Source organism: Polyodon spathula, chromosome 17, assembly GCF_017654505.1.
Source record: "Polyodon spathula isolate WHYD16114869_AA chromosome 17, ASM1765450v1, whole genome shotgun sequence".
Lineage (NCBI taxonomy): Eukaryota > Metazoa > Chordata > Actinopteri > Acipenseriformes > Polyodontidae > Polyodon > Polyodon spathula.
In genome coordinates, this window is record NC_054550.1 from 30,538,099 (window position 1) to 30,558,564 (window position 20,466).

A 20,466-nucleotide genomic window follows, 5' to 3' on the forward strand; every position below is an offset into this window, starting at 1 on the left:
TAGCATCCCTTAACAGAAACATGTGACAAATAATTACATTTAACCATCCTTGGAGAAAGTTATTGTAAATATCCTTTGCAGTGCAATGTTTGTTAATTATTGGTATGTTCTTATGATGTGCTGCATTCAATATTAGCATAGCTCCTCATTAATTACCATAAAATGACATCCACTGGCAGGACACTTAGAAGTAAACCCTTATCAAAATTAAAAAGGACAGGGTCAAGGGATTGATAGCTCAGCGATCATAGTGTACTACCTCTATTTTCTTTGTAAATGTAGAATTTTTTTTTTTTTTACTTTCCAGCTGGTACTTCCCCCCTTTTATTGTAGAACTTAATATTATAAGTCCAAAACACAGCCCAGATGAATATTTACCATCTAAGATACTAAAAATCGAATATTCCACAAGGTAATGTAATGTATTGTAAAATAACAATACAAAAAATTAATTAATTCTGACGTTATCACGTAAAAACATTGCCTGCTTTGCAGCTTAAGCTTTGACAGAAAAGAAGATGATCAGGATGAGGAGTCAAATGGATACTAAAGTTCACAAAAGGTAGTAAGAAAATGGACCAGCTTACAATTACAGTATTTTTTTTTTTTTTTTAATAAAGCCATGTTTAGGATAGCATAACATATTTACATCACGGTTATGCTGTTCATTATCACAATGTGATAATATTCACATGCAACATAACTCAGCCCAGTTTGCCTTCCACCAAGATTTTATCTATTTCATCTTGATTCAATTACATATGTATGCATTTCCAAGGCAGTAACAGGTAAGGCAAATGATGGGCAGACATATTTTAATATTTTTCTAAGCTAAAATGATCTGGGAGTAAAGTTGCTATACAGAAGTGAAATCCCCTGTAGATGATGGAAGTTACATTTAAAATGAATGACCTCAACCTTTCAGCAGAGTGCAAATAGCTAAATAAAAAATGTAGTCTGAACTCATTGTTCTAGTTTTGTTCACTGACCTACATATCGACATATACTGTTTTTCTAATAGATCAGGGCTAAAAATATCAGGATGTGAATTCCAGGTCAGAAAGCCCAGTTTTTGCATGCCAGCTGGTGCTTAGATCAATGCATTTCTCCCCCAGGTTTTATCTGGCTGCCTCATCTGCTGTGAGATGAGATTCACTTCTCTCAAAAATTCTTACTCTAATCCCACCCCATTTCTCTGCTCAATCTAAATCCATTCACCTTGTGAGATAATTGGTTGAATTGTATACAGAATGCAATGCTAAATACAAAAGAGATAAAGCTTAAAAGGAACCCAGGTCTATGCATTAACCTTCCCGCCACAGCTGCAGTAATATTTCATAACAAAAATAAATGAACTCGGAAGGTTGACACAGCGATGCTTATTTCTTTCAATACTGTATATGGTTCAAGGCCTGCTTTGCTATGCAATGATATTCATAGTATAAAAACAAGGTGTAGTTTTACAGTATTTAGTTAAAAAAATAAATAAAAGGAGGTTGTTTGAATTTGAGATTGACGAGCTCCACATTTTTGGTTTTCGTGTATTGGTGGACTGTCAAGCCATATCAATACAGCAACCCTATTTAAGGTATATCATGCAAGAGTTGCCGATTAAAAATATAAATTTAGGGCCACTAAAGCTACAAAATGCATAACTGACCATGTACTGCATATGAATTTAGTGCATATAGATGATCCTAGGGCTTCCAAAGTTTGCTGTGTTTGCCGGGTTGGGAAAAAAAAACAAACAAAAAAAAACAGGCTGTTTTTAAACAATCAATACAAAGCTGAGTTATCCTTTAGCACTGTTGGACTGAAGTGAATGAGTTCAAAACATTTTCCATTCTCATGATTCAAGCAGACAGAACAGCTGATTTGTTATAACATACTTGTACTCTGCAAGACTTAGTAATGCTATTGGACTTAACAGTCAAAACAGTCAGACAGGATGATCTAAAAATGACAGTGGTGCAGACAAAAACTGGTAAATGAACAATACAGCTTGTAATCATGTTCATGGTACATAAAAACACTGTTGATTTGCTTTTTAGCTCGATATATATATGAATAGGATTTCATGGACAAATAATATTAAATATCAAAATAACCATGTTTACAGTAGAACCCCAGAGTTACGAACACCAAAGTTACGAACTGACCGGTCTACCGAACACCCTACTTTCAACTGGAAGTACGCAATCAGTCAACCATGAGTGTAATGCAACCACATAGGCGGTCTATAGGCTTGCTGGTCACAGAGCAGGCAAAATTACCATAGCAACAAATGTATCCAGAAAGGTGAGGCGGATTTTAAACCATTACAGGCAATCTTACTAGGAACATTTTAGTTTCAAACAAAGCACAGTTTTTTGTTTTTTTTTTCAAGCCAAAGGAGACAAGCTGCACGAATGCATTTTGTTCAAAACAAGCACTATGCTAACCCAGGTTTTCATGGATGCTTAAATCTGTGTTTTTGCTACAGTTACGATTTCAATAGTAACTTAAATGTAGCCTTTTTTACATTGATAGTATAGTTTTAAAGACTTTAGAACCATAATGATATGAGTATTGTATTATTGTGCTGTATCCTTGTATTATTCGCCAGATTGATGGTGTATGTAGATAGCAGATGTCTACATTTGATAAAACCATTGAAAATTCTACTGTATTTAAAAAAGACTTCATTGTCAAACTTAACTGTCAAACTACTTTTGATTTCTGACTGCTATTTGGTGAAAGCAAGAATACGTGATTTGGAAGCTAAAATAAAAATATTGCAAATAAAAACTCAACAGTTAAATTTATTGTAAATATCTCCAGTAAAGTACACTATACTTGTATTGCAATTAGTCATACCAATATGTTTAAGTGCACAACACTATCTTTTTCATCTATTTATTTTCCTAATGTATTACATATGGACAAGCAGAAAGAACAAAAACTTTGGGTGTAGTGAGTTTTTGCAAGACTCTCTCCAGAGTTAGCTGCAGCTGGACAGGGCTTATCACCAGTGTAACATTCTCTTAATACATTACTGATCTGTTTTCAAAATGAGCAATGCCGAGGTTTGGCTGCACTGCCTAAGTCTATTTGACACGACACAAACTCGGCACAAACCATGCACATGGTTCTGAGGGTCTGTGTTTCAGCTCCCAGAAGATAAAGCAGAGCACAGTCAACACAGTCAAATCCTGTCTTGGACTTAAACGTGTTGGTAATTATCATTCCCCGGTGTACGATCATGGTCAAAAAGTCATCACAGAAAACTAGCATTGTAACTGTTGCTGCACAATAATAACATTGCATGAGTTTCACCGAAATCCCTTCCTCCCGACTGCTGACAAGCACTGTGCATGTCTGGCTGGCCTTATAAAGCCTATAAATAATATATTGTACATTACAGAGCACAGACGTTCTGCCTTTTCAAAAATCAACTGATTAACACTGCTATTTTGCAATACTAGAAAGGGGAACGAGTCTAAAGAGTAGAGTGAGAAGAGAAGTCACTGAAGGGATGTTTGGATATGATTCACTGTCTGGAATGGAGGGGGGAAGAAATTTGCTGGAAAGGACAGACAAAGCATCTCTTCTGAAAATAATTTACTGTTTCATGCAAGGCTGCCATCCAACATTCATTTTGTGTTTGTAGCTGTGTAAATGTAACTGTAAAGCATGTCTGTTTCCAGGACTATAATCCAACAGAATCAGATATACCCTTTATGCTAAAATCCTGTAAACAGGATGAACCAGCTCTTTAACCCCAGGAGATTACCCTTGTATCTAAAGTTTAATATATAAGCATGTATTTCTAAAATGACAAGAAAGCCATTTACACTGAAATACTACCGTAATTGGCTAAATACAAAGCGCACACGTTGTATAACACACATCCTGTGTATAACGAGCAAAACTTTGGTTACATCCCTTATATAATTAATGTTACATTTTTGGCAGTCGTCCCATATATACCTTGCACAAAATCATTCAAGATGCTGCTCAAAAAAGCCAAACATCATGATTATTAAAAAAAAAAAAAAAAAACAACATACAGTATAACGTCATTGGTGTGTCTTAAACGTTTAATCCAAAGCCTTATTTCACAGTTAGAATCTCACTGACATTTGACCATGATAACTACCTTCATCACACTCAAAGCATGACTTTGCAAAACTTTAACTCAATCCTTTTGATTATGATTGATAAAAGAAGCAAAACAATGAACAATGTCATATATTCTTTAAATGTACATATCGCCAATATGTAAAATAATAAAACAGGGATCTACCTTTGCTTTTACCTACAGAAATGGAGATTGCGGTCCAAGAGAGAAAAATGTGCATGATATCCACAATTGAAGAGCAATGAGAAAGGGGAAGGATAACACATTATCAACAATGACAAAGCAACACGCCGTCATCAACACTACATAAATGCATATGCATTACTACAAATCAATGTAGTAACATGGTGTTAAAAACACTGTTAAGCATGCTTGACACAGCAAATTAAAGCACACTGTACATGCAATGGCAAACTCAAATAACGCAACCAAATGTAATTAGTAAAAACAAAGAGGAAATAAAATCAATGATACCATTGTTTACCCTGGCAGAAATTTCAAATGCATACATTTCAATTCAATGATAGCCTTTAGTTTCGAATTTTAATAAGCGCAGGCATGCGATTCAATTGCGATTTAAAAAGCACACCACATAGGCTTTGCACTTCATCTGTGCATATATATATATATAGTTTTTTGCAGCATATATTACAGTCATGCTTGAACAACTAAGAACAATCTTTCCATTACTATATAGCTTCATTGCAGCAATACAGATCACTGCATTAATGAATGGTCTACTGAGCACCTATGCATTGATCACATTTTCACACACTGCAAAGCTTTCAAACTGAGCAGCAGAAGAAATTACCAAGGGACAGATAAAGAAAATGAGGAAAGCATACCTTGTTCACCCATCATCAGATGTGAGAAACCTTGAAGAAGAAGAAAGATAGGGAAATTGAAAAATGGAATGCAATACTTTTGGTATTGTGATGTCACATACTTCATAAGATCAAGTATGGCATCAGTCACACTTAAGAAAAGCTTTTCAAAGAAGTTTGAAAAGCTTCTGTTACAGAGAAGAGTTCTGTGAATTTGATCTAATTGGAACAATCTGCAAATCAAGGAGCCTATTCCTGTTACTGTACTCGCCATCTATTTACATGCTTCTTAAAATTTATGTCATGGATTTTTACAAGGATCTTGTTATTTCAATAACAGGCAATTTTAAAGAATTGCCAGAAAGAATATTGAAATGTAGGTTATAAAGAAAAATACCTTTTTTAATTATAGAATGGATTGACATAGATTATCATAATAAATTAGTGCAAATACATTATTTATTTTTGTTGAAATTAGATCATTAGTATACAATAACCCTTATACGCTAGTACATGCCTGTGTTTGAATAGAATCCTGACAATTGTATTTACATGTGTATATTTTTTTTGAAAAGTAATTCTGATTTTAAAAGTTAAAAAGTCATAAAATAATATGGACTATTGTTATTGGATTAACTGCTCCATCATGCAAAAACAGACGAGTGTCATTATTAAGGAAAACTAACGTTGAGCTGAATCTGAACTCATGTACTCCTTCCTCCCGTGCTCACTCCTTCTCTCCCCTCATCCCCCTGTGGTGGAACCAGCTATTGGTTATCCTCAGGACTGTTCAGTCTTTTACTGCTTTTCACCATAAAAACCCACTTCTTCAACCTTTATTTGTAAATTCCTATTTATATATAATTTTGTATTTCCTATTTATATATAATTTTGTATACTTCTATATTGTGTTTCACTTTCTGTAAGTTGCTTTGGATAAAGACTAAATAATAATAATAATAATAATATAATAATAATAATAATAAATGTTACATGTATTGTATAATTCAAGTTAATGGCTACTATAATTAAGTAATAAAAGGAAAGTAAATAACATAAACACCATTCAAATCTGTCTTCCTGTCTTTTTCAATAAAATCAACATTTGTCGAGTTAAAGTGCTTCAGAAACTACCAACAATTAATTTATATTTGCATTAGTACTGTACATAACTGCCAACCTTAAAAGCAATTAAGCATTTTGTTTTTTAAAAGGGTTTTGACCTTTAGTAAGTCATTTAATAAGACTGCAACCACTAGGTCATTGTACTAGGAGAGCATATTTGTTGTCATTAGTTATTTCTTTCAGCTGACCAATAACTTAATCTTCCTTATTCTGTTAAGTAAGCTGCAGTATTTGGACATACATTACTTTGTAGGATTTAGGCTAGCTCTTCTTTATTGTGCTTTTTTAAAACATTTAGTGTACCCAATCATTTTTTCCCCTCACCGCAGCAATTCCCTACACAGCTCAGGAGAACTGAAGGTTCTGTGGGTGTCCCCCGACACCACGACTAAGCCAGACTCTTTTACACCCAGGAACTCGAGAGCGGATGTCAGCGAGCTACCGAGTCTGGAAGACAAAGGTCAGCCCTGCAGGTGTCCGCTTTTGAGATCACTGGGGGGCTGGCCAGCAGGGTTCATTGTAGCGTGATGTGGAGAAACAGTCCCTGCCAGTTTTGCCTCCCTAACCCACAGGAGCGCTAGAACCAATGCGACACTCCCTTCAGAATCCCCAGCGAAGCCTGGCGACTGTGCCCAGCTAGCACCTGGGCTGAATGACTCACCCTGCACACCATGTGGTTATGCTTTTACTGCACCCCCCACCTTTATTCTGCTTTCAAATGTGATTAGATATGACTTTTATCTTCAGGAATGCACTTCTCCTTTAGCTTGCTCCTACTAAATGTATTGGAACTTTATGGATTCATTTTAATGACCGCCTGTTGCAAAACGTTCTGAATAGGTAGTCACTTAGACAGTAAATATATGACGGATAGAAACGCAATATCTTTGTAGAAAACGAGGCGTTAACACATTAGTTGTCCCTAAGGATTTCCTAGTAGGAAACAGCGTGTCAACTGCGAGATACTCAGACACTCACCTGGAACATGGTTGACTTCTGCAGTTGCGTTTGAAAAAAAAGATGGAAGAAAATTCACCATTAGAAACACTCTTTGCACTCGTTTTTGCATGGAAAGGCTTTCATGCAAAACATATAGCACACATGTGCACATGCAAGAGACTTAATCACTGTGCATGTAAATAAGTCACTTGACAACAAACAGATCATCTTATCTGTCCAGGATTTTGGAACCAGATCAACACTTATCTAAAAAGAAAAACTCAGTAAGACGACTTAGAGAATATTATTAAATATTCTATTACCTGTATAACACAAAATACCCCACATACAATAATCTCCATAAATTCAAACAAGTTTGAAGAACATGCTTCCTTAAGGTGGAAAAGAATTTATGATGTTGCAGGGCTTGTGTATAGCATTGAGAACCAGATTTCAGCTCTTTACCTAGCAATTGTATTTTCATTGCAGAAACACAACCTATTGGGTAATCATTTTTGAAGTTGAATGGCACTTCAATGAGCTTTGTTTTGGATCACCATAACACAGATTAAGGGTAGTCCTTGTTAATAAATACATTGAGTATGGTTTTGATTGCACCTTTTTCTCTTCACTTTTACACTTGTAGAGAAAGCTGGAAGAGAACAGCGAACCCATCCCGAAGAAGACCTATTATCTATTATCTGCATTTATTATGTCTGACATGTATGGATCAAGATTTGGAATGCTATTGGATGTGAGTTGCATACTTTATGAGTAACGTTATGTATTTTAAACATTACAGAGTACTTTTCCCTACTTGCTGATAACTTTCTTAATTGCCCTCTACACAAATAACCATTAACCTAGTAAGTTTATGAGAGACTAATGACATGTCTAATTCTATTAGATGCGTTTAGTACTTAGTAATCAGTGATTTATTACATATTAACTTAGTCCAGAAGCAATTAAGTTTAAAATGTTTGAACTCTACACACAATATTCTGGAGATCATTTATCACCATTATCTGTTTAATCATGTATCTTGATTGTTTTAAACTTTACGGATGTACAGGACACCCCTGAAGATATGTTCGGTCTGTGGCTCCAATCGTATCTATCTTGCCTCAACTGTTAAGTCTTTTGTGTTTCTGTCTATTTTTGCTATACATATCCTGGCTTGTTATAGCTTGCATACATTTGGACCTGATGAGTAGAAATGACTGGCAAGCAGCCATTAACATGAGAACAACCAGAGAATCTGCCTAGATAGGACTGAGGATTAATTTTGATCCCTACTGTGTTTTATATTTGTCTTATATTTGCCATTGTTGTGATTAAAATTCAATGGTCATTTCTGAGTGTATTTTTCCACTACTGACATTGCCTCTCCTGAAAATGGGAATATAACAAAAATACAAAGTCAAAGATCTAAACAGAATGTCATATTTGATAGCATTTCTAGGGTCCACAGACCTAGTTAGCACAGAATCTTTCTGAAGAATATTATTTTTGAAGATGTTTTTCTTTTTACAAATTACAGTGTTCCCTTCTCTGCCTCAATACGTGACTAAATGTCAGATCTCTCTCATCAGGATAACTGAAATGGTAAAATACTGCATCGATATATAATTTAAGTAATTACACATACATGTAAACCAGTTTCCAATAATAAGCATTAATGATATAGGTAGTGCCTCTGCCTGAAACATTTAAAAATCTTTAGCAACAGCAGGATTCTCAAGGGACTTGCTCTGCATTTTGCACTGATCCTGAGCACATTTTTACGCTGATTGTCTGAACCTACGTTAGCAACTTTTACTCTAACCCCCATATCAGCAGACTGCAGCAGTGAGCCAACAATATATATATATATATATATATATATATATATATATATATATATATATATATATATATATATATATATATATCATCTGTCACGTCAGATGATAACTACAGGTCGGAGATTTTACCCTTTACAAGAAAACTGTATTGAGTCTATGACGGTTTTGTTTACCTAATTAAAAATTCTGGAATAAAACAAATAACTAAATCAGACATTTCATAGCTTAAGATATAATATTTTTTTATTTAATTTTACTGCTAATGTATTAATAAAATAATATCTTAAAAGTTTATCCGGGTGGGAAAAGTGAATTCATATTTAATTTTTAGCTTGGAATTGGGCATTTGCCATAGCGGGACTTCTTTATTTTATAGCCAGAAAAATAATACTTTTCATCCAAAATCATTTGTGCCATTTTAAATGTTATAGACAGCTGCAAGCTTTGCACCCGAGGTATGTGTCTGCAATGAAGAGCATTGGAATGTAGGCCTGTTCACACAGTCATCTTACTGCTTGATCACTTTTATTTGCGTTACCCAAATAAACATAACACTCAATAATGGAAAGACGGGTATACAGAGAAAGAAACCATTTCTAATAATGTATTTATTACCCTTCAACTGACTTTTTATATAATAATATTGTATCTACAGATGGATATTACTTTTAATCATAAGATAATTCTGGAAAACAACGATTATGTTCTCCCAAATACAAGAAATGTAATAGGGAAAACATATAGTGAGAAATAGAAAAATAAACACTTTATTTGAGATTAAAAAAAACAATATGTACCTTCAGAATTCTGTAAGGACAGCAGAATCTAAACACATTTGACGAGAAAAAGCACTTTAAGATTGTAAACCACCTCACTTACTGCCACTAACAACAAATACCTGGGGTTTAAAAGGTTTTGGAAAGTAAAACACATTTTTAAAACTCTCAGGTCTTCTATGTCAGCTTAATCTCTTTGTGTCAAACTGAAGTTAACTACTAGGGCTGCATTTCATATATTAAAGTTAGTATTCTAGGCCATGACACATCCTTTAGTAAACACTGATCTCAAACAAACACAAAATTTTTACTAACTGTATAAATACTACCTGTTCATTGAAACTGATTAATTCCTATTTTAGATTAAAAAAAAAAAAAAAAAAAAAAAAAAAAAAAGCACAATACACTAACCTTGCCTAATAAATCCCCACAGTGCTGTATAATTACATTTAGATTACCCATTACAGGTATAACAGCTCTGAATATGAAATAATATTTGTAGCAACCTTTTATTGTTTTTATATAAATAGTAGTTCAAAATTTGTTTTCTTAGTAAATCTTAGTAAGTAACATGAATTGCAAGATTATTTTAACACATTTTAAGCACTAATCAAATCAGTTAGCAAGCTGCAATACAGCAATAAGCATTAGGCTTGTGAAGGTGAAAAACACTAAGCAAATTAAAAATTCATGAATTAAAACTGATAAGAATTACATAGAGTGCTAATATGAACTCTGTCAGATGGTCCCTGGTGAGCCCTTTCAGGTTTCTTTGATTGCTGGGAAATCCTCAAGGACATAAAAACAGTAGGAACCATTTTAAGAACTACATTTCTTTTATGAAGTAAAAGTGTATTTCTTTGGCTGCCTTTACAGGGTGTCCAGAATGTCACTTGGACACTTTCTGTTTAACAACAAGGTCCAGCAACACTATTTGAATTTAAAGACTGTCTCTATATAAATGTTTCCTTTTTTTTCTTTTAATTCAGTATGCTGATTAGTTTTGGTTGTTCTTCTCCCCACTAAGAATTATATTCCCTCACCTCAGCTCAGGATACCTGAAGGTCAGTGACATTCTCCAATCACAGGACCAAACCAATTGCCTCTAAACAGCCAAGCGCTCTACAGTGTATACCTGCAAGTTATTGGCTCCTGGTGGACAAAGTTTTTATGATTTTATTTTCCTGTGCTGCAGGTATAAGCTCTCATCTGAGCCTCACACACACTTCCTTTAAATGGGACAGAGAACCTGATGTGTGGCCATAATAACTGCTGCACAGAAAGTCATTTAATGACAAAGTTAAAATAAACTTTGACAACAGAAAAATGATAAAGCACTTGTTGAATAAATTGCTGTGCTGATTGAGAGGAAAGAATTTCCAGACTTGGTTACGACTTGGTTAATCCTTATAGGCATGGTTACACCCATGTTCTACAACAGTTGCACGAAGAGGCTACATTTACTCTAGAGATATCCTGTGTTTTGCAAGACCATCCTTAATGTACTGCTGAGATCTTTACAAGTCCAGTTGAATTGAATTACAAATAAATAACCTGTTTTTTTTTTGTTTTTTTTTTTACTAAATTATGAATATATACCACAGTAAATTGCTCATGCTTGTTCTTCAACCTAGAGGCAAAATCAACATTAAATATGCAGAGCTTGTTTCTCCATGTGAAAACAAAGACAACTGGGGGTCATAAACGCTACATGATACAATATCATGCATGAACCTCAGCAATGGCTCCTTGATATTTTAGTTTTACGCAAAATATGAACAAATATTTTCTCTAGAACAGTGCATAATATTAAACAGACTTGGATCAAGCTTTAACAGCAGAACATGGCCATTTTTAAAAAGGTTTTATAGTCCTCAAAGCCTAAAATATATGTATTGAAACATCTGAAATAAATTAATAAAATGTGTTAATGAAATCTCCCAAAGGAAAAGTGCTTCAATAAAGCATGAAAGGACATCAAAGACAAGTTAGAGAACAAAAGTGTTACATCTTAAATAAGAAATTAATCAACTGAAAAAAACCAAAACATTTCAGGAACCCAGTACTTTGTCCATACTAATCCATGGCTGTAGAGGGAAGGAGCTGTGACCAAATGTAAACAGGAAAACCACAGTTTACAGCACAAAAAGGACTGTATTTCTCTCTCTCTCTATATATATATATATATATATTGCCCTATTAAATGCATTAACGAATGTATAATAATAAGGTAAGAACTAAATGAATAATAAAAACATAAATATTTTTTAAATGTTCTCATTCAGTGATCATTCCTACCTTCACTGCAGAATTGTCCCACATATCCCGTGATGGAACAATCACACTTTGGTTCCCCATCTATTAGCAAGCAACTTCCACCATTTTCACATGGATTTTCTGTGCACATGCCTTCCATGCCCAATCTTACTGCTTGACTGCCAAGAAGGTTGGGCTCTGAGTTCCCATACTTGAGATCTGTGATAATTCCTTTAAACAATGGCTGGTCTTTCACTGGGGGCAGAGTCAACGCAGACGACCGGATATCCACTGGAACCCCTCCAATGAACAGATCGCTAACAATTTTCATGTACTGCCTCTGTGGCCTGACCTCATCCGCTTGTGTTTCACTGTCCACTACCAGGACAGTTCTCAGATTACTGCGACTTAGCATGACAAAGTGCCAGTTGCTGTCGTTCACCCTTTTATCAGAGACAATGGTGGTCTCTGCGCAGTCAATGCTGAACTGCAACTGCATTTTCCCTTCAACTATCATCAGCTGGAGAAAATCACAGTATCCACCATCATCGAAATAGAGAAGCAGGGCAGTGGAAACATCTGTTTTGATTTGAAAGCTTAGGTCACTTCTTGTGCTGGCATCCCAGCGGAGGTAACGGGCCCACTGTCCAGGAGTCCCTGTAAACTCAAGGCCAGAATACAGGCCAAATAATGTATTGAGCAACAAGTGTGCCTTGAATGAGAAGCAGGTAGGATTCATTGTAAATTGGGAAACTATAATCCTTAAAAGCAAGGTATCATTGAATTTGCTTTGGTTAAAGGGATGATATATCCAATATATCCAACAATTTATATTCAATTTGACACAAGTGATATACTGGCCCAATGAAATTCTATTTTTAAAGTACTGACTGTAATCCCAAAACAACACCAGTCCTAAGACTGTTTAAATTATAAAATGCTCCAAATTGTGTTAACAATTAATTATGATTATTTGAAGGTTTAATCCTTTATAGGCCAGGGATGTGAGAAAGTATGGAGGGAAACAGTTTCTTCAAGCAATAAGCAGAGGTTGGAGCTAATCCTCAGATTGTGTAATTCATGACACAATTTAGCAGGCTCACAAGAGAGATGATGCTTTTGATTTTCACCAGAATAAACACACCGTTCTTCATGTTGGCTTGGAAATTATTTGGCCCATTAGAAGCAACAACCTGGCTTCAGATCTTCAAATATACAACCTGAAAAGAAACAATATGAAGAAATTAATAATTATACATCTTCAAAGGGCATTTTGAGAGAACGGATCAAGTTGAAAGTTCCACAGATTTATATTTTTAGGAAAATAAATGGGTTTATTTGAGTCTATTTCTAGACAGGAACAAATGTTAAGTGTGATGACTGGGGTTGGTGGTTCAAACATCTGCTCTGTAAGGCCTGTACAGTTTCTATTAAATTAATTTTACAGCACTGAAAAACTAAAACGCCAGTTTAGTTAAAACTTTATTTATGCTATAAAGTGTTTGATGTTTTAAGAGTATTGGCCTACTCCTACTGTATTTGGTTTATGTTAACACATACCAGTTTCAACCATAAACTACAGCAAGTGTAGAAATTTACACATTCAGACATGAATTCAGGTTGCTTTTAAAAGTTACTGCTGGGTCTCCCTTTATCACTTAGCTGCACACACATCTTTAAATGGTTAAAGCAGTTGGCATAAAAATCTAATTAAAAGTTTTAAAGCTATTTTCTCCAGGTTATTTTGTGTTATCGGTCATCTAAGTCTGAAATTACCCACATTATTCTTATGAAGACACAGCTATCAATCAATAGCACAATGCTTTGTTATCTGATGACGAGGAAATTAAAGGCTTTCCACTAGAAATCCAATGTAAGAAAAGCATTTAAAACAGATAGAGAATGTATGTCCACCCACATGTGAAAATGTATTAAAATCCTGAATGCTATAATATTTTTTCATGTGTTTTTACTCTTAAGCATCTGAATTTCTTACTTCATGGGCCTAGGCTTTTGTCGTTATGTACAGTGGATTTAGCTTTTAAATATAAGGGAGCTCATTGACTCTTGTATAGAAATGGGTTCAAATACTTATGAGTTAGCTATCCTTTTTGACGTATCTTATTTCAAAACTGAACACATCTGCATTCAGACTTTTCGTAAATTATACTAGCCGATGGCTGTACTGCCTTTCAGTTAGTTTAACCCTGACATTTCTTATTTTTAAAACATTATTTATTTTTGACAAAAAACAGACCTGGAAATGATTTAGTTGGGGCTTTAACAATTTTGATCAGGTGTGCTGTTTTGGTTTGAAGTAAGCAACCTTGGGTTAAACACATGCCCACAAAACACATGCATGTTGTCTGATTTAGAGCTATAGGGCCTGATTATCAGGAAAAACATACAAACATGCTATTGTATTTTTTTTTTGTAACACATGTATATTTATAGGGTGAGTATCAAAATGTTTTGGGTAAATAGTGGATCCTGTTAAGGTTTATGAGATTTGCGCAGATGGTTTATTGTAATATTTTAGTTTAATAATAATGGCTGTTTGAATATCAAACATTTTAATTAAGAGTAATGCTGTTTGCAACAATGTGTACATTGGAACGGGTGCCACTACAGGTAATGAATATATAGTAAACAACTTAACTTAATTATATCATTTAGAAGAAGAAAAAAATACTTTGGCTTTGTTTCACAATAAGCAAATAATACAGGGGTAACTACTATAGCTCATATTTCATGGTAAAATACTAAAAGCAATTGAATGTGCATACAATATACTGACTTTACTCTCCTTGGCATAGGCAGCAGTCTCTTTTCTTTAAGAGACAATAGCATGACCAATCTGAATGGGGCAAATAATGTGAAACATAATGCAGGCTTTTAACCACCTGCCTTGCATTGTTAATTTAACTCAAACAGAGAGCTATTAAGTTCTAGTAACTGACACTGTTTGTAGTGGCATCATTCACATCACTGGGACATCCATATGCTTTGCTCTTTTTGTTAAGGGGGCTGCATTGATGAAATGGGAGAATGGGGTGAAAAGGCTAAGCTAAGGTAGAAAATCCCATTTACATTGTATGTAAAGGAAACACTCTATGTTTCGTCTAACTGGGAAACCGGAATGAGAAGGTAGTGAGATTTTTTTTTTTTTATCCTGTAACACACATCCTAATAATTCCTGCATGCTCATAAAATGTATTTATCACACTGCTTAATATTACTAATTTACACAACACACATATGTTACATATGGAAGTAAACCAAAACATAACATTGTATATCTATTTAATCTGATTGTTCTGTTACCTATCATTGTGTAGACAATAATATTACCTGCATTACAGTAAAGATTGAACTTATTTATTTATAAAGGGTTATGTTTTTTTTTAATAAAAGGCTCTTCTGCTTCTAAATGGCAATCATATGCTGTATGTAATTTAAGAACCATATTCAACAAGAACTGGAATTGTTTCTAATAGGAAATAACTATTGAGGTCAATACATGCTTTACCATCCTGACATATTACAGTAACTGTAAAGCTAAACCAACAAATAAATATACAAAAACACAATGAGCAATATGTAATTAAAATAACAAAATATATAATATATTACCCACAACCATAACAAAGTATATATAATATATATAGATATAATATATATATTATATATATATTTATATTATATATGTATATTATATTTTGAAACCTCACTTATATCTATATATAGATATTATTTAGGAAGACTTAAGACCTACGGTACGTGTTTGCCTTTTAGAAGATTAAGGGTAGGCCACTTTTATAAATCTAATGGCTTGATAGATTGAATTTTAAAGGGCAGATTTGTGTAGAAACGCCTGAAAAAGGCAGCTGAAATCAGATTATAAATTTTAATTTACAGAATAACCTGTAACCATCAACTGCACTTACAGTACTGCCAGACACTACGGTGGACTTGAATCAGAAGATAATTGTGTCTGTGCGTGTGTGTGTGTGTGTGTGTGTGTGTGTGTGTGTGTGTGTGTGTGTGTGTGTGTGTGTGTGTATCAATTTCTTGATCAATTCAAGTGTTGATATCAAAGGTCTTACCATCCCTTCATTAATTATTTGTTATATACGCAACTGTAGCTCAAAAATGCATCAACTTCTCTACAAAGAAAGAAAACAATTCACCATAGAGAAGTGTCTGTATGTATATAAACCAGTACATAATTTTGTTTTCTGAAAGGCATTTAGTGTAAAGGGGAGGAAAATACCAATAGAAACAATGAAAAGCTGAGTGCAGAGACTGAGTTCCTTGATGCTAAAAACTGCAGGATACAATGTGGTTATCATCAATTGTTACCAACCATGCACTAGAGTATCTGTGGGCTAACAAGTAGATATATTCACATAATTATAATAATGAATGTTTGAGAATGTAATCTCACTGAAAAAATGCTGTATATTTACATTAGAATTGTATTCAATGGGCTCCTTACTAAGCCAAACACTGATCTTGCCTGTTCAACATATTCAAAATTAAAATCATCTTTCCTGTTGAATAATTAGGCACTAGATTATTGTAAACTAGTCTTCCAAACATGCTATTCTCCTGACATTACGGTGACATTTACTTTGACAGCCTCTGGACTTTCCTGCTTGATGTGTAAACTCAGCTAATAGCCTGCCAACCAACTACAAACTATTGTAATAATGTAACAAAACACAGAAATTGCCAATGTCACCTCCAAGGGTTTTGGAAAGGGTAGATGGATAACAGAACAAAAAAGAACCAGCTGTTTAAATGAAAATGGCTATTCTTTATGTCCCCATTGGGAGCAGTACAGAATCAGGAATTGTATAGACAAAAAAACTAAAACAGTGTAGACTGGACTATCCAGCTTTAATAAAACTGTATGATAATAATAATAATAATAATAATATAATAATAATAATAATAATAATAATAATAATAATAATAATAATAATGCATAACACAATTGTATTGGTCTGCAACTCGTCTTTATCAATTTGAATAATGTATATTATTAGTTTATAATTTTTCACTTGTTATGTGTAACTTACCAGTTCTTTAGGAACAGTACATGTTGATATTGCCAAATATAATACAAAAGAATCGATCTAACATACTTTAATTCCATTTCTCTCTCGCTAATGGTAGTTCCTCCAAAGCCACCAATGCACTTGTCTCTTTTTTCAAACTGTTTATGGATTAACTTTTTTTTTTTTTTTTAAATATCAGTGCCTTCGAAACTCGTGGTTCTTTTTTTTTTTTTTTTTTTTTTTTTTTTTTTTTCTTTATTACAATTAGGAAATTGAGTCACCGCACTTCGCAAATGCTTAGTTCAGCCCACATTTTAACAATTTAAAACCAACGCATAAATAAATTGCATGTTTTTTTGTTTTGTTTTGTTTTTTAACATGGACACGGCCTCGTGTGCCTGTGAATGAACTGATAGTTAAAAAATATATTCTTTATCGTGCAAAAAAAACAGTTATTCTTATCTTCGTTCACACAAAACATTAAACACGCGATCCATTGCACCACTATAACCGTTTCAAAGCTTTAACGACATACTGTATTGAAAGCAAATTTTTCAAATGTGGACTACAGGCCTGGTATCCTGTTTGCTTTCCCTTTTTGTGAAATAAGGATCTCTTTAAAATTTCTTTGAACGGAAACATCATCATGGGCATTGTTAGTAGTTGATTTCTGTTTTGTTTATGTATAATCTGTTACTGGCAGCCCTGACTCGAGTAAGCCCCGTCACTATTCTGCTCAAGATAAACTCATGCAGCCAATAATGTCTCCCCTATACATCATACCGTGAAGAAATGTAATGTTTATTCGTATTACTCTTATTTTTGTTATTATCAGTTAGTTTTATACAACTTATTGTTTGTAACTTCCTAATGTTGATAGCTTACCACCCTGTCATAATGCATTAAACAATAATACTTTTGACTTGATGTGTATTGTAAACATATTTACTTTAAACACAAACATTATTTTACTCACCCCTTACTATATTGCACAAGTAACCCAACCACGCTTCTATCTGTTGCTTGTTATACAGCCAACAGTTGGCGTAAAATAACAAGCCGGATAATGGTTCATCGTTACACTTTTAAAGAAGAGTTCTTTGTTTCGATAAAGAACCAGTCTTTTATACTGCTCCACATAGATTAATTAAGGGTTCAATAATTCTATGCTTCAAATCTGGAACCCAGCTGGAGGTTTCGCAAATTAATCATTTTGAATAATTCTTCTATTGGTTCTAATCGTAGTTCTGGATACCTATTTTCAAACCATGAACATTATTATTATTATTATTATTATTATTATTATTATTATTATTATTATTATAATAATAATAATAATAATAATAATAATAATAAAAAGGAGGCTGATCGGATCTAGATTTGCCCCCCCCCCCCCCCCCCCAAAAAAAAAAAAAAAACAGGTTCAGTGTGTCTTAAATGTTATTATATTACTGACAAATCGAAGCACTTTAATAAACAGGTACAACAAGGTATCTTAAATGTATGTTAACCCATATCTATAAGACTTTTCAAGATTCACCACTCCTGACACGTTGCGTATGCTGGATCAGCATCAGTGAAACGCGAAGCTACTTCACGTTTATATTTTTTGTACAGATGTCCTACAATCCAACGCGCAGGGAGGACGGTACAACCCCCCTTTTCTATGAAGCTCATCTTATGGTATGAGATGGTTTCTGCGGATCAGGGGTGCACAGTTAATAAAGATCCCGTCCGTTTGGTCGCTCTGATCCTTTTATATCCCTATACAAATATTTTCGCTGCCTCCTGATCCCTCGCAAACCTGGTATATTTGTCTACAAGAATGCACCAGCACACGCACGGAGTCTGTGTCCCCAAATCCAAATCACCTTCAAATATCAAAGTCATTGCATTTCTGCAGCAATGGGTTTACATATTTTTAGGGACGTTTTATTAATATGTAGCTACATTCAGGAACGGAAAAATCACCATGCATTAAGAAAATACATCTCTTTCTGTTGTTTTTTCTTCACATAAACCAGGAATACGTTATTTCTAACAAGCAGTCCAAGATAATAGGCATGTACATTGATATATGTATGTATATTTTACCAAAAAAAAAAAAAAAAAAAAAAAGTATATACTGCACTGTATAAGTTTTGCTAAAATATATCCAAATACATTTTACAAATATGCACATAGGCTAGTTGATAACTTTAATTGTCACTAATAATTACCATTTTAGGTTAGTAGAATAGTAGACGCTGATAATCGATTAAAGTAGGCATTAACTATTTTATGTTAAGAACGACCTGAATCTCTTCTAGAAGCTCTCGGAATTTCCAATTCTGATTTTAGACCCCTAAATGAGAGATTGTAATACAATTTTAAAAGGCTGAATTTAAACTGGATTTGGGATTTTAATTTTTAAAAAGCAGAACACCATTCATTATCTACTTAAATAATCACCCAAAATTATTAAATAAATAAATAAAGTAGTTACAATATAGGTGCAGATTGGAATGTATTGTTAGCGTCAAACATATGAAATGAAATCTTCAGCTGCACTTACCTTAGTTATTTCAAAGGCATTCAAACACTAATGAATCCAGTACATTCCTATAACATGATGTTTTATGTCCAGGTTTAGACGGAGTCCAAGGTGATGCGATTCTCATAACCAGGATGCAGGCTGGAAAGCACTTCGCCCCTCTGTATGTCTATTACAGTAGAGAACAGAGCTGCGTTCGCTCAGTAAAACTGATACGGAATCATGGGATTTTCACACACTAACTGCACAAGTCCTCCCTCTACTTAGTACGCCGCACGCCATTTAAAGGCACAGTCTGGCCAAGGCTGCTGTCACGGTAATAGAAGTGCAGAATTCTCGTATAGGCCAATATTAATTCATTTGTAGCGCAATGTTTAAACAAAGCATTCCGTTTATGTTATTTCAAGAAAAATAAGTGTTCCAATGTATATAAAAACATGTCATTTTAGACTGTTTACTCTATAAAAGCAAGCGGCATGGCAGGTATATGTAGCATGCCAGTCCCTTATTATTTAAAATAATAATAAAAATATATATATACAGTAAAATCACTGACAATTCTAGCAAGTATATCCTATCTGCACACTATAATAAATCACATACCATGTGCTTCTAAAGTTGCTTGATAAAGTAGTTTAATGCTAGAAAAGAGTCGTTTTAATTAAACTATATAAATACTAAAATATGTTTAAAATGTGTTGTATAACAGTGTAAACAGTGACATAATAAGGTATTTGCTATTCTGACACAATGATCATTACCAGCACTAATCATTTTGCTTGTTTGTTTGTTTGCTTGTTTTAAACAAGATCTGAGCTCATCGAGCACGTTCTGGTACCAGTCTTGACTGTCTGTCTTGAAGTTGTGTCTGTCAGTTTGTAATATAACTCCAAAGCGTTTCTGCAGCTTAAAGCTGAAACTCGACCCTGCCGGTGGCAGACTCTGTGTACAGAACTCTGCACAAACAATACGAACATTATATGTTT

General features: G+C 34.0%; 1 protein-coding gene across 26 annotated transcripts in view; it reads right to left on the reverse strand.

Moving 5' to 3' along the window:
- LOC121329857 (neurexin-3-like) overlaps positions 1-19,684 on the reverse strand; it is a 324,400-nt gene extending 304,716 nt beyond the window's left edge. For 19 of the 26 annotated variants that reach the window (XM_041275798.1, XM_041275809.1, XM_041275797.1 and 16 more), the window contains exons 1-5: positions 19,502-19,684; positions 11,927-13,104; positions 7,048-7,065; positions 4,966-4,995; positions 4,286-4,297 (exon numbers count right to left, since the gene is read on the reverse strand). In XM_041275798.1, the coding sequence (XP_041131732.1) occupies positions 4,286-4,297; positions 4,966-4,995; positions 7,048-7,065; positions 11,927-12,623 (757 nt within the window). In that variant the 5' untranslated portion in view covers positions 12,624-13,104; positions 19,502-19,684. The remainder of the gene's footprint in view (positions 1-4,285; positions 4,298-4,965; positions 4,996-7,047; positions 7,066-11,926; positions 13,105-19,501) is intronic. The other 7 variants (XM_041275791.1, XM_041275807.1, XM_041275786.1 and 4 more) reach the window with 2 other exon arrangements.
- Between the last annotated feature and the right edge of the window lie 782 nt (positions 19,685-20,466).